General features: G+C 43.6%; 1 protein-coding gene across 1 annotated transcript in view; it reads left to right on the forward strand.

Moving 5' to 3' along the window:
- The window catches only part of FKBP9 (FK506 binding protein 9, 63 kDa), a 58,380-nt gene that overhangs the window by 11,785 nt on the left and 31,699 nt on the right, over window positions 1-14,896 (forward strand). Inside the window, exons 2-4 of the mRNA XM_011966339.1 lie at window positions 11,694-11,839; window positions 12,261-12,450; window positions 13,426-13,571. Of these exons, the coding sequence (XP_011821729.1) occupies window positions 11,752-11,839; window positions 12,261-12,450; window positions 13,426-13,571 (424 nt within the window). The 5' untranslated portion in view covers window positions 11,694-11,751. The remainder of the gene's footprint in view (window positions 1-11,693; window positions 11,840-12,260; window positions 12,451-13,425; window positions 13,572-14,896) is intronic.

A 14,896-nucleotide genomic window follows, 5' to 3' on the forward strand; every position in this document is an offset into this window, starting at 1 on the left:
TAAGTACAGTAAGATAGTAGCGCACACTCTGTCTCTCATAAAGTTCACACATAGTTCTTACCATGTGCCTTCACATATGTTAACTCATTTAATCTTAGAAGAATTCGTTTAACTTCACGAGACAGTGAGGTAGGTACCTCATTACAAATGAAGAAACTGAGGCTCAGAAAGTTCAAATGATTTGCCCAAGGAACCTAACTACTAAGTGGTTGAGCGGAGATTTGAACCCAGGTAGTTCATGGCCATAATCTATGGTCTGTAGTCCACCCGCGTATGTGATAGAAGAAAGGTAAGTAGCTTTGAAAGCACAGAGAAGGCTTAACCATATGTTTGTGTGTCTGTGTCGGAGGAGAGGTTAGGATGGAATCCTGAGGTGGCAGGGATAAGACCCAAGGATGACTAAAATTCAGCAGGGAGGAGCTCAGGGGTGTGTCTGCAGACCCTTAAGGTCCAGGCTTGTCTTTTGATAAATATTATTATGTGCCTACCACATACCTTTTTGGGTATACAGAGTTGTAGATGCTCTAGCACAGTAGTGTTTAAACTGCATATACTTCCGAATCACGTTGAGAGCTTGTTATACGGTTTCCGATTCAGTAGCTCTGAGATAGGGCCTAAGAATTTGCTTTTCTGACAAGTTCCCAGCTGATGCTACTGGTCTGAGGACCACACCTTGAGAACCATTGCTCTAAAACAGGGGTGCTGCAATGGGACATCAATTTACAAAAATAAATAAATAAATAAAACATGGGTCCCTAACCCCTGGGCCGTGGACCTGTTGTGGTCTGTGGCCTATTAGGAACCGGGCTACATAGGCAGAGGTGAACAGCAGGTTAGCGAGCAAAGCTTCATCTGTATTTACAGTCTCTCCCCATTGCTCACATCACCGCCTGAGCTCGGCCTCCTGTCAGATCAGCAGGGGCATTAGATTCTCATAGCAGCATGAACCCTATTGTGAACTGCACATGTGAGGGATCTAGGTTGTGAGCTCCTTATGAGACTCTAATGCCTGATGATCTGTTGCTGTCTCACCACCACAAGCAATTCTTGTGCCTCAGCCTCCTGAGTAGCTGGGATTACAGGCGTGCGACACCGCAACCAGCTAGTTTTTGTATATTTAGTAGAGACAGGGTTTCGCCAGCTTGGCCAGGCTGAAATTCATTTATTCATCCAACAAATATTTACTGAGTGTCAACTCTTGCAGGTGCTGCGGATGTAACAGTGAATAAAACAGAAATCTCTGCCCTCCTGGAGCTTACATACTAGTGAGAGCACAGGCATGCTCTTAAGTTATATGGTAAATGAGAAGTTGGTGAGGGCTATGGAGAAAAAGCAGTGGGAGTGAGGGGTGGGAGGATGGGCGACAGGTCCAGAAAGGTGAGAGGACAGTGGCCACTCAGCTAATATAACTGACCTCCAGATTCTGGACTGGGTGCTCTCATGCCTCACACAAAGCAGCCAGCATGCGGTGAGTGCCTTGTGAGTAGTGTGCATAGATACCTCTACCCGTTCTAGGGAGGGAAGGATTTCTTGCTGAAGCCATAGGAAAGGCTTTGAGGAGGAGCTGATGCTTGAGTTGGGCCTTGAGCATGGGTGGGATTTCATTCCTTGAAGCGGGGAGTGTGTTTACGAGAGTGGATAAGGTGGACCAGGGTCTGGGCCTGAGCAGTGCATGCTCAAGGAACGGTGAGAGGCCCCAATATTTGGGTCAGGAGGTGGGGGACCCGGCACTAGAATGGTATGGGAGAACCAGTCCATGGGAGGCCCAGGTGGCTGGGCTGGGTGTTGTGGACTTTGTTTTTTTTTCATCCCATAGATTCAAGTTGCCCTGAATATATGCTTCTGTTCAGGATCTTGTGAAGGGAAGGTTTTTGTTCAGAGGAGTAAGGGGATTGAGGTGCTCAGTGGATGGAGTGATAGTGTAAGTAGAAGTTCTAGAGATCAGCCTCATGGGGGCTTCATTTTACACAGGGATTCATCCAGCTTCTAACATTCCAGGTACTGGGATACAGCAGAGGATAAAGCTGACAAAAATCCCTGCCCTCAAGTGAGGGTTGGAGCGAACAGAAGCCCGTTCCTGCAGACTTAAGCAGAAAGGAGTGGGAATTTATTGGAAGGATCGCCAATTACTTGTGAGGGTCCAGAATCATGGACTGAGGTGACTTTTTGCCTCTTCCCAAGGGGTTGCAAACGGGGCTTCATTCTCTCCCACGAGAAAGAGAGTGTTCCAGCAAGCTTCCCATGCTGCACACATGACCTCTGGGATCCACCACCAATGCCGACAAGCTGGACTGTCTCACAGGTTTCCAGGAAATAATCTGATGGGTCCTGCTTGGGGCAGGTGTCCACCCTATTGGGTGTTAAGTCACATCATCCTAAGTGGGGGCCCAGGCTCACCCTTTCAGCAGGACTGGTCCTCAGGGAAGAGCCAGTGGGCTGGGCAGCAGCCAGGATGGAGTCAGGGGGGCCTGACGGGGACAGTGGTGTCAGAGCAACTGGCCAGGTCAGGACATGCTAACTTTGGAGTTGTTTAGAGTGTGACTCTGCATCGCAGCTCTTTCTATGGAGAAGGGGAGTGCTGAAAGGCAGGCTGCTACCATGCGTTAGCCCTGTGCATTTCTGCTAACTAGGGGAAGATCCTAGCCACTTCTCGCTGCGGTCTCCTGAGGCCATTGGCAGCTGGCCAAGCACCCCTGGTGAAGACTTATTAGCAGGGCTTTGAATTTTCATTTGTGGGTCATTGCGAGCAATTACACATTTATATGAACAATTTAATTTGGCTGTATGGTATTTTATTGGGCTAAGCCCTGTGAAAAATGGGAATCATCTATAGGGATCTGACATTTTAATTTGTGCAGTTGCTTAAAAACAAAAATCCACAACAGCAATGGATTTTGCTTTGCTTTGCAAAGTTTTTCATTTAATGATGTTTTAATGGGCCAAAGCCCATCCAAGCCAACAGCTCATGTTTCAGGGTCCGATTTTCCAAGGAGCTATGAATGGAGGCGTTCTCTCTCATTTCTTCTCTGCTCCCGCATGCTCCCTCTCTCCTCTCTCACCTCCTCTCCCTTCCTCCTCTGCAGTGTTCTCACACTTTCCCGTCTGGATAGTTTGCTGGTTCATTAACTGCTTTTCTTTTCTCCTGGCATGTCTTATTAGCTACTGGTAGAGATGGTTGTTTGAGGAAAATAGTCTTGGGCAAAGGGTCTAGAAAGCCAAGCGTCCCCTTTGGGAATGAATGTGTGGAGAGGGAGGTGGGAGGCAGAAAAGCCAGACTCTGCCTCCCTGCTTTCAAGTCTGCAGTAAGATCCAGTCTCAGTGGTGAAACTCAGCCAGCAGAGGGGGTGAGTCCCAGTTGGGAGCTAGGTGGCCAGTGAGGAGGTGAGTTTCAGTCCCATTCGTGAAGGGCAGTGGCAGGACCACAGTCCAAACGTGAAGCAGGTCCCCTGTGAGTCAGCCATCTGAGTTGGCCCAAGTGAGACAGGACCAACTTTGAGGCCCCCAGAAGGTAGTTCCCATGCCTAGTGGACTGTTCTTCCTTACTTTGCCTCCCTTCTGTTATGGGTTCTCAAAATATGGCAGTCTTTTTTTCTTTCTTTCTTTCTTTTTGAGACAGGGTCTCACTCTGTTTCCCAGGCTGGAGTGCAGTGGTGCTCACTGCAACCTCTGCCTCCTGAGTTCAAGCAATTCTCATGCCTCAAGCCACCCGAGTAGCTAGGATCACAGGCATGTGCCACCACACGTGGCTAATTTGTGTATTTTTGGTAGAGAGAAGGTTTTGCCATGTTGCCCGGGCTGGTCTCGAACTCCTGAGCTCAAGTGATCCACCCGCCGCCTCGGCCTCCCAAAGTTCTGAGATTACCGCTTGAGCCACCGTGCCCAGCCTGCCATTTGTCCTTTTAAAAGTTTGTTCTTATTGCAGATTTAAACGTACATTTAGAAGCCCCATTATGCCTTAAGAATATAGCCATGGGGGCCGGGCACGGTGGCTCACGCCTATAATCCCAGCACTTTGGGAGGCTGAGGCGGGTGGATCACCTGAGGTCAGGAGTTCAAGACCAGCCTGGCCAACAGGGTGAAACCGCATCTTTACTAAAAATACAAAAATTAACTGGGCATGGTAGCTTGTGCCTGTAATCCCAGCTTCTAGGGAGGCTGAGGCAGGAGAATTGCTTGAACATGAGAGGCAGAGGTTGCAGTGAGCCAAGATCGTGCCACTGCACTCCAGCCTGGGTGACAGTGAGATGCCATCTCAAAAAAAAAAAGGAAGAATATAGCCATGAGGATAGTTATTTATCTCAAGTAATGTGTCACCAATAAAACGTGAGCTTCTATGTAGACAGTTTAGTGAATTGACTCTGATGTCTCTTGTCTTAGTGGTCCTTGGGTTAATAATTTTAAAGAGCATCATCAGAGGGTGCTACAGACACCTTTCCCATCACCCCCCTGGGGCAGTAATGGAAGGGGACAAAAATAATCTGGTGGAGAGTAAAGGAGGGTGTTGGATGTGCTAGGTGGTTTCCCTTTGCCTTTCTAGGTCCACCCTCCACCTGTTCCCTTTGCTTTCTGCTCTGGGAGGCTGACCTGTATGGACTACATGTGCATAGTATGGAGTGCATTAATGACCCTTTGTCTTCTGGCTTTGGTTGGGTTCAGCCAATGGGACATTGTAATAGGCCATTCTTGTGTCCCTGGAAAGAAATACCTGAGGCTGGGTAATTTGTAGGAAAAGAGGTTTAATTGGCTCGCAGTTCTGCAGGCTGTACAGGAAGCATGGCATGCTGGCGTCAGCTTCAAGTGAGGACCTCAGGAGATTTACAGTCATGGTGGAAGGGAAAACGGGAGCAGACATCTCACACGGCAAGAGCGGTAGCAAGAGAGAGAGGGTGGGAGGTGCCACACACTTTTAAACAAGCAGATCTGTGAACTCATTCATCACCAAGGGGATGGCACTAAGCCCTCCCACCAGGCCCCACCTCCAACACTGGGGATTACATTTCAACATGAGATTTGGCATGGACACAGATCCAAACCCTATCAGGCATCAGATGTTCAGAGGGAGGGAAGAGAGTGAGGTGAAGGTATTTATCCCTCTGGCTTCCTGTCTGTAGGGTCACCATGAACTGTGGCCCTAAACTAAAGGGCCCAGTTCCTGTCAGATAGCCCCTAGCTGCCCTCTCTGTCTCTGTCATTCAAGCTCAGGTGTGATAGCAGCATTCCCTACCCAGCCACAGAGGTACTCTCCCTTGTGTTTTGCTGTGTTCTCTACACACCTTTGCACACAGCCACTTTGTTATTACTTTAAAAAAACCATAAAATTTGCCATTTTAATCATTTTGAACTGTATAATAGAGAGTGTTAGCTATACGCACACTGTTGTGCAATATATTTCTAGAATTTTTCCATCTTGCAAAATTGAAACTTTATGCCCATTGAACAACTTCTCTGCATTTTTCCCTCTTCCTTGTCCCCTGATAACAACATTCCACTTTCTGTTTCTATGAGTTTGACTACTTTAGATACCTCATATAATTCGTGGAATCAAGCAGTATTTGTCTTTCTCTGACTGGCTTGTTTCACTTTACGTAATGTCCTCAAGGTTCATCCATATTGTAGCATGTGATAGAATTTCCTTCCTTTTTAAGGCTGAATAATATCTCATTGTGTGTATATGCCACATTTTTTTAATCCATTTATTTGTTTATGGACATTTAGGTTACTTCTAGCTTTTGGCTATTGTAAATTGTGCTGAGGTGAACATGTGTGTGCAAATATCTGAGTTGTTGTTTTGTTTTTGTTTTAGTTTAGACAGAGTGGTTTTTTTTTTTTGTTTGTTTGTTTTGTTTTTTGAGACAGAGTTTCACTCTTATTGCCCGGACTGGAGTGTAGTAGTGAGATCTCAGCTCATCGAAACCTCTGCCTCCCAGGTTCAAGTGATTGTCCTTCCTCAGCCCCCCGAGTAGCTGGCACTACAGGCATATGACACCATGCCCGGCTAATTTTTGTACTTTTCGTAGAGATGGGGTTTTCCCATGTTGGTCAGACTGGTCTTGAACTCCTGACCTCAGGTGATCCGCCCACCTCAGTCTCCCAAAGTGCTGGGATTACAGGCATGAGCCACCATGCCTGGCCTGCATTGTGGTTTTTGATTTGCATTTCTCTGCTGTTTAGTGATGTGGAGCATCTTTTCATATGCTTGTAGGCCATTTGTATATCTTCTTTGGAGAAATATTCATTCAATCCCTTTGCTCATTTTAAAATTGGGTTATTTTGTTGTTGAGTTTTAGGAATTCTTTATATATTCTAGATATTAATCCCTTGTCATATATGAGGTTTGCAAACATTTTCTCCCATTTTTTAGGTTGCTTTTTTACTCTGTTGATTGTTTTCTTTGCTGCTCAGTTTTAAAGTTTGACAAAGTCCCCTTTGTCTATTTTTGTTTTTGTTAGCTGTGCTTTTGGTGTCATATCCAATCCAATGTTATTATACTTTTCCCTTGTGTTTTTTCCTAGTTTTATAGTTTTGGATCTTATATTTATGTATTTAATCCATTTTGAATTGATTCTTTCCTGTGGTATAAAGTAAGAATCCAACTTTATTCTTTTGAATGTGGAGATCCAATTTTCCCAGCACCATTTATTGAAGAGACTGTCCTTTACCCATTGTGTAGCCTTAGCCCTTGTCAAAGATCATTTGACCATATAGGCAAAAGTTTATTTCTGGGCTATTTTGATCTGTTGATCTATATGTCTATATTTGGGCCAGTACCATGCTGCCTTGATTACAACAGTTTCATAATATGTTTCAAAATCAGGAAGTGTGAGGCCTCCAGCTTTGTTCTTCTTTCTCAGGATTGTTTTGGCTGTTTAGAGTCCTTCAAGATTCTAAGGCTAGGCACTGTGGCTCACACCTGTAACCCCAGCACTTTGGGAGGCTGAGGCGGTCTGATCCTGAGGTCAGGAGTTCCAGACCAGCCTGGCCAACATGGTGAAACTCTGTCTCTACTAAAAATACAAAAATTAGCCGAGCATGTTGGCAGGTGCCTGTAATCCCAGCTACTCGGGAGGCTGAGGCAGAATTGCTTGAACCCGGGAGGCGGAAGTTGCAGTGAGCTGAGATGGCACCACTGCACTGTAGCTTGGGTGACAGAGTGAGACTCTATCTCAAAAAAAAAAAAAAATTCCATATGAATTTTAGTTTAGTTTTTTTGTTTTTTGTTTTTTTTTTTCTATTTCTGCAAAAAAATGCCATTGGGATTTTGGTAGGAATTGCATTGAATCAATAGATTGCTTTGGTTAGTGTGGATATCTTAGCCATATTAAGTCTTCCAATCCATGAACAAGAAATGTCTTTCCATTTATTTGTGTCCTCTTTAATTTTTCTTTCTCTCTCTCTCTCTCTCTCTCTCTCTCTCAGATTACAGGCATATGCCACCATGCCTTGCTAATTTTTGTATTTTTAGTAGAGACAGGTTTCACCATGTTGTCCAGGCTGATCTCAAACTCCTGACCACAGGTGATCTGCCTGCCTTGGCCTCCCAAATTGCTGGGATTACATGCATGAGCCATTGCCCCGGACCTCTTTAATTTCTTTCAGCAATGTTTTTCTAGTTTTCTCCTTTTGCCTCCTTGGTTAGGTTTAATCCTAAGTATTTCATTCTTCTTGATGCTGTTGTAAATAGGATTATTTTGTTCATTTCCTTTTTTAAGATTGTTCATTATTAGTGTATAGAAATGCAGCTGATTTTGAGATTTTGTATCCTGCAACTTTGCCAAATTTGTTTATTAGTTTTTTTTTCCCCCAGCAGAACCATGAAGTCCAATGTTTATTAGTTTTAACAGCTTTTTCTATGGACTCTTACAGGATTTTCTATATATATAAAGTTATTTCGTCTGTTAAAAGAGATATTTTTACTTCTTCCTTTCCAATTTCTGTGCCATGTAGTTATTTGCCTTGCTTAATTGCTCTAGCTAGGAGTTCCAGGACCATGCTGAACAGAAGTGTTGAAAGCAAGCATCTTTTCCTTGTCACCAATCACAGGGGAAAACCTTTCAGTTTTTCACCATTGTTTATGATCTCAGCTGTGCACAACCCCATTATTAAACTTTCCTGGAACAACTTCGTTTGGGTGTGTCATCTGTTTCCTGCGGGCCCCTGAATGAGATGCCTGTAAAAGGTGTAAATAAGCCAGATCCCAAGACAGGTTGTATAAATGCTTATTCCAGAGTGTGCAGAAATAATTTTCATGACCAGTTCTGGGCTTGATGCTGCCCATGAGTTTGTGCCAGTTGTGCTGATCAGAATAAATTTGTTCAGAACAACTTTATTTTTGCAGATGGTCAGAATTTTAAGCAGTAGATAAGACTGGTCTTGCATTGTTAGCCTCTTGTATAAATGTATACCTTTTTAATGTATAAATGTATACATTTTCTTTCAGAAAGGTTTTTTGGTTTTTAGCACTTTGGTGCTTAATTGTTCACAGTGGTTAGGCAACATCAAATGAAGAAGTTAATATTGTGAGGCAACACCTGTTTCTTTCTTCCTTTCTTTCTTTCCTTTCTTTCCTTTCTTTCTTTCCAGGATCTCACTCTGTCACCCAGGATGGAGTGCCAGGGTACGATCTTGGCTCACTGCAGCCTCCGCCTCCCAGGTTCAAGTGATCCTCCCAACTCAGCCTCCCGAGTAGCTGGGACCACATGCGCATACCACCACGCTCAGCTAATTTTTTGTATTTTTAGTAGAGATGGGATTTCACAATGTTGCCCGAGCTGGGCAACAACTATTTCTATACACCTCTAGGGAGGCCCTGACCCTGGAGTATGAGAGTCAGATGGTCCTAGATTCTCACTTTTTTCCCTCCTCATATTTAATTTCATGAGCTTGGGAAGTTTTGTAACCTCCAAAGAGTCTGAGTATCATAGCACCCACCTTAAAGTATTGTATGAGGATTAAATGGTGTAGTATATATTGAAGAGCTTAGTCTGCTACTGTGCCCAACAAATAATAAATACTCTGTCAATGGTAGTTAGTATTAAAAAGTTTTGTTAAATTTGGGAAGTATATTCAGGTTCTGTGAATGAAAAAAATATTTTTAAAGTATGCCGGTGCATTGTTGCTGTTTCTGTGTGTTCTGTGCTTGGGAGTCTTTGAAGTCTTGCTTTCTGGCCCATTATTATAATGAATCTGCCAGTTTGATGATGGCTTAGTGGCAGGGCGAGTCGCCAGCCAAGTGTAATTCAAGAGCGGGCATTCCAGGGGGTGCGGATTGGGGCCCCGGAGGTAGAGGGTGGAGGTGTAAAGCTGACTTGGGCACAAAACTGGCCATGTGCTTTTGTCCTCTGGCTTGTTGGTCTGTACTTGAAATCTTGCTTTCTGTTCACTGACCTTGAAGAAAGGAAACCTATTAAAATAGGCTGTAAAACTAGGAGGAGAAAGACAAGAGGGCCAGGTCTCAGGAAGCTGCCCTGAGGGGAGTGGTGAGGTGGACTCTGTTGCTCGCCCAAACTGTTCATTAGGGAAAAAGAGGAAAAAGTGAAAGTATTTTGCAAAATGAAGGGTGACACATTCTCATGAAATAAATCCCAGCAGCTCTTAACATTTTATTACATAAGTAATTACATGATCATTTTGAAAAGTAAGATAATTAAAGAGAAAACAAATTCAGTCACCTGAAGTCCTCTACCTGTAGATGATAGATAATATTTCATGTATTGCCTTGTGGATTTTTTCAAATGCATCTATATATGTAAGTTGAAAATGGGGTGATTTTATACTGCGTTAACCTGTCCCCACCCCCCACCCTTTTTGAGACAGAGTTTCACTCTGTCACCCAGGCTGGATGACAGTGCAGTGGCACCGTCTCAGCTCACTGCAACCTTCACCTCCCAGGTTCAAGCAATGTTTGTGCCTCAGGCTCCCAAGTAGCTGGGACTACAGGTGCACACCACCATGCCCTGCTAATTTTGTGTTTTTGGTAGAGATGGAGTTTCACCATGTTGGCCAGGCTGCTCTCAAACTCCTGACCTCAAGTGATCCACCCTCCTTGGCCTCCCAAAGTGCTGGGATTACAGGCATGAGCCACCACGCCTGGCATTGTAACCTGCCCTTTACTCATATTGTATATATCCCTCCATGTCAGTGAGTAAAAATCTGTTGTTATAAAATGCCGTAGAGCATCGTATTTTATGTCTTCTGAAACTCTGTGGGTCTCTATTAGTTTATAAGGTACTTACTTGTAGGCAAAGTCCGTGCCTTGTACTTTATATCCCCCAAAGCACCTGGCACAGTCCCCTAATAGGCAAACCCCTGTTGATTGCTAGATTTGACATTGAAGAAGATAAAGGCGTGAGTCACAGCCGTGATTTCCTTATTTATCTTTTGATCTAAGGCCATTGCCTATCAGCCTTTAAAACATGTATATTAGTGATCGTAAGACTACGTCATACTTTCTATTACCTGTGATAATTATAGCAATATTGGCATAGCACTTAGGTTTTCAGAGCATTTTTCACATTGTTATACAGATCCTGGGAAGGCTGTTATTATTTCTTGCATTTTGCAGTGGAGGAAACTGAGGTTAAGAGAGTTTAAGTATGTTTTATGCTCTTACCATGCTGCCTCTGTGTTTAACTTAGCTGGATGCCTTTTAAAAAAATCAGGTGTGTGTGTGTGTGTTTGTGTGTGTGTGTGTGTGAACTTAGGCCATTAGTACCTATGATGTTGCTTTTGGGTACCAATGACATAGAAAATGAAGTAAAGTTTTTTTTTTATTTTTTATTTTTTTTAGACAGAGTCTTGCTCTGTCGCCTAGGCTGGAGTGCAGTAGCACAATCTCGGCTCACTGCAATCTCCGCCTTCCGTGTTCAAGCAATTCTCCTGCCTCAGCCTCCTGAGTTGCTGGGGCTACAAGCGTGTGCCACCACGCCTGGCTAATTTTTTTTTTATTTTTAGTAGAGACGGGATTTCACCGTGTTGGCCAGGCTTATTTCAAGCTGCTGACCTCAGGTGATCCACCCTCTTTGGCCTCCCAAAGTGCTGGGATTATAGGCGTGAGCCACTGTACCCGGCTGTAAAGTCTTTATTTTATTTTATTTTATTTTATTCTATTTTACGTTATTTTTTGAGACTGTGTCACCCAGGCTACAGTGCAGTGGTGCAATCATAGCTCACTGCAGCCTCAAACTCTTGGGCTCAAGCGATCCTCCTACCTCAGCTTCCAAAGTAGCTGGGACTATAGGCATGCACCACCACACCTGGCTAATTATATGTATTTATTTGTTTAGTAGAGAGGGGGGCCTCACTTTGTTGACCTGGCTAACTTCAACTTAACTCCTCTTGCCTTGGCTTTCCAAAGCCCTGGCATGACCACAGCCAACTCTTTCTTTTTGTGTGTATGTGAAAGAATAGGTAATTATTTTGCAAAATCAGCTTAACACATTTTTTTTTTTTTTCTAGAGACAGTTATGCTGATTCTTATTGAACTAGATTTGCTGGCAATATTCAAGATAGTCTAAAATTTCCAACCCTACAAGTACTGTCCAGTGGAGATGTTCCTGTATCAGTAACTCCTTGGCAGGCTTTTTGCTTTGCTGCGGCCACATTACATCTGTGGGTGCATTTTGACAGGTTGGTTTTTACTGAGGAAGGGACTATTTATACTTTTCTCTCTCTTTCCCTACCCTTCGGGTCTTCAGCTATGACAGAGACTCCACTTTCAACGTGTTTGTGGGAAAAGGACAGCTGATCACAGGGATGGACCAGGCTCTTGTCGGGATGTGCGTAAACGAGAGACGTTTCGTGAAGATTCCCCCGAAGCTTGCCTACGGAAGTGAAGGAGTTTGTAAGCTTTTCTTCCTCGTTTATAAACACATCTGCAGAAACAATGAGAACACTTTTAGGATGTTAAGTCAAACAGACTGGAGAATCTTGGAAGCTTTTTAGATTGGGGGAAAATGAAAAGCAGTGAACTCATACACAGCTAAAATTTCCATCTTAGATTTATTTCTTCTAGATGTGAAAGAAAGTGTCATTAACACAGATGTATTGAATGATACCCTCAATGAGAAGAAAACTGTTTTTTCTCTTTTCTTTCAATTTCATGTGGAGGAAAGAGGGAGGAAGAATGGGTCATTTTGGTATTGTAGAGCAGTGACTGCTTGAACCCTTTTGGCCCACATTCACCTTGGCAGCATCCTAGGTGTTTGTTTATCTGGCCTGAAAGGCAGCAACTGTGAACTCAGTGTGAAATCTTTAATTTCTAGCTGGTGTGATCCCCCCCAATTCAGTGCTTCATTTTGATGTACTTCTGATGGATATTTGGAATTCTGAAGACCAGGTTCAGATTCACACCTATTTCAAGCCCCCGAGTTGCCCTCGGACCATCCAGGTGTCTGATTTTGTGAGGTACCACTACAACGGGACATTCCTGGACGGAACTCTGTTTGATTCGAGGTAAGTCCTGTCGCTCATGGAAGTATCAGTGAAATGTCCCATGCATAGTTGCTTCCTTCTGTCTTGCTTTTTATGCCGATGGGGAAACCAGAATAAGGAATCTTCTCAACTGTAACCAGTACCGAACTCATCTACTTAAGACTTTTGGTCAGTGTTGCATCTTCTCTGGTGCCAGAGTCAAAATTTTAATACATCTTAGAAACATTGAAGAGCAATGTTTATCTAACTTAACAGTATTTTGAGATCTCATCATTAAGTGAAAGGCTCTATTTGTTTTTTTTTTTTGAGATGTAGTCTCGTCCTGTCACCCAGTCTGGAGTGCAGTGGCACGATCTTGGCTCACTGCAACCTCCACCTCCCGGGTTCAAGCGATTCTCCTGCCTCAGCCTCCCAAATAGCTGGGACAACAGGCGCACGCCACCACGCCAAGCTAATTTTTTGTATTTTTAGTAGAGACAGGGTTTCACCATATTAGCCAGGATGGTCTCGATCTCCTGACCTCATGATCTGCCTGCCTTGGCCTCCCAAAGCGCTGGGATTACAGGTGTGAGCCACCGCGTCCAGCCGTGAAAGCCTCTATTTTTCAGGAGGCTTATGCACGTTTTGGTTCATTTTTATAGTTTTCCCACGGAAGCAGGAGGGGAAAGATGAATGTGTATGAAGCTATGGAGCGGCACGGGGCCACGTCAGAGATCAGGGAACCCTTTGCAATTTCTTCTCATTAGAGCGTGTTTGATTAGTGGAATAGCTGGCCTGTTTTTATCTATCACTGGTATAAATGCATGCTTTTTATTTCTTTCTAAACTTGAGGACATTTGCCCTGAGTTTGGGGGCAAAGATCCATAAACGCCTATCTCTAGGGATGGGTATGAGATCATTGTTTAGCTGATATTTGGGTAACAAAAACTGTACTGAGAGAAGAGTTGGAAACATTCTCATGGTGTGGAACTTTTCCCCTTTCTCATTGGCTTTCAGTCACAATCGCATGAAAACATATGACACATATGTGGGGATTGGCTGGCTGATTCCTGGAATGGATAAAGGGCTGCTGGGGATGTGTGTGGGTGAGAAGCGCATCATCACCATTCCTCCTTTTCTGGCCTATGGAGAGGATGGAGATGGTAAGTCCTTCTCCTTCTTGGAGCCACTCTCTCCTATCCTTATTTTTATCGCAGTGGTTAATTCAATTGTCACCACATGAAACCCACTAGACCTTTTGGTCTAGACCTACACTGTCCAATATGGTAATCACTAGCTACATGTGGCTATTTATATTGAAATAGAAACAAGTTAAAATTAGCTAAAATTTAAAATTCAGTTCCTTGGTCGCACTGCTACATTTAGGTACCTAATAGCCTCACGTTGCTGAGGGCCACCATACTGGACAGTGCAAATACAGACCCGGATCATTTCCATCCCTCAGAAAGTTCTATTCAACAGTGCTAGTCTGGACTGTCTGATGATTGAGTTGCAGAAATTTCCACTTACTTATGGTCATTGGCATTCATAAGTAACCTCCTCTGCTCCTGTCGTACCTGCTATGGCCTTGGCCACCAACCTCTCTGGCTTTAACATTTGTGAAAGGAGACTTGAACTAGACACTATAAAAGTTGCAGATATCAAGGTAGAAATTTAGCCATATAATGTCATAATAGCCAAATTTCCCCATTTGCACCTCTACAATGGGTTTTACCTATGACATTAACTCCATATGGACAAAAGCAAAGGGTAATGTTAGAAAACACATTCATTAGAAGCAGTGTCCTGTTTGTAGTTTTCCTGTGAAGGAAAACACATAATATTGACTGATAAATAGAATTTCTCAGGTACTCATGTTTGAATTTCAGGTGCGTTTAATCATATTGACATGCTGACACAACATAGAGACCTGTAGGCATTTACACAGCATATGGATACAGTGATGTGTTGATTAATAATGGGGATATGTTCTGAGAAAGGCATCATTAGGCAATTGCATTGTTGTGCAAATGCCATAGAGTGCACTTACACAATCCTAGGTGCTACAGCCCACTGCACACTTAGGCTGTATGGTGTAACCTGTTCTTCTAGCCTGCAAACCTGCACAGCATGTGTGCTGAATCCTGTGAGCTACTGTAACACAATGGCAAGAATTTATGTATCTAAACATAGAAAAGATACAGTAAAGACATGATATGATAATCTCATGGGACCACTCTCATATATGTGGTCTGTTGTTGACCAAAACTTCATTATGCAGCAGATGACTTTGTAGTTAAGGATATAAATGAGAACATGATGCTTCTTAAGAAATTTACTGATAGTGATACCCAACTTACAATAGCCAATATGTTTTCGATGTTGTTTTCTGGCTCTGTGGAGCAGAGCAGGAGAAGGGAGCCTGAGGTGGTGGAGCTCAGCCTTCTCTCGTCTCTACCTCCATATATATATATATATACACACACAC

Source organism: Mandrillus leucophaeus, unplaced genomic scaffold (genome assembly GCF_000951045.1).
Source record: "Mandrillus leucophaeus isolate KB7577 unplaced genomic scaffold, Mleu.le_1.0 Scaffold757, whole genome shotgun sequence".
NCBI classification, from domain to species: domain Eukaryota; kingdom Metazoa; phylum Chordata; class Mammalia; order Primates; family Cercopithecidae; genus Mandrillus; species Mandrillus leucophaeus.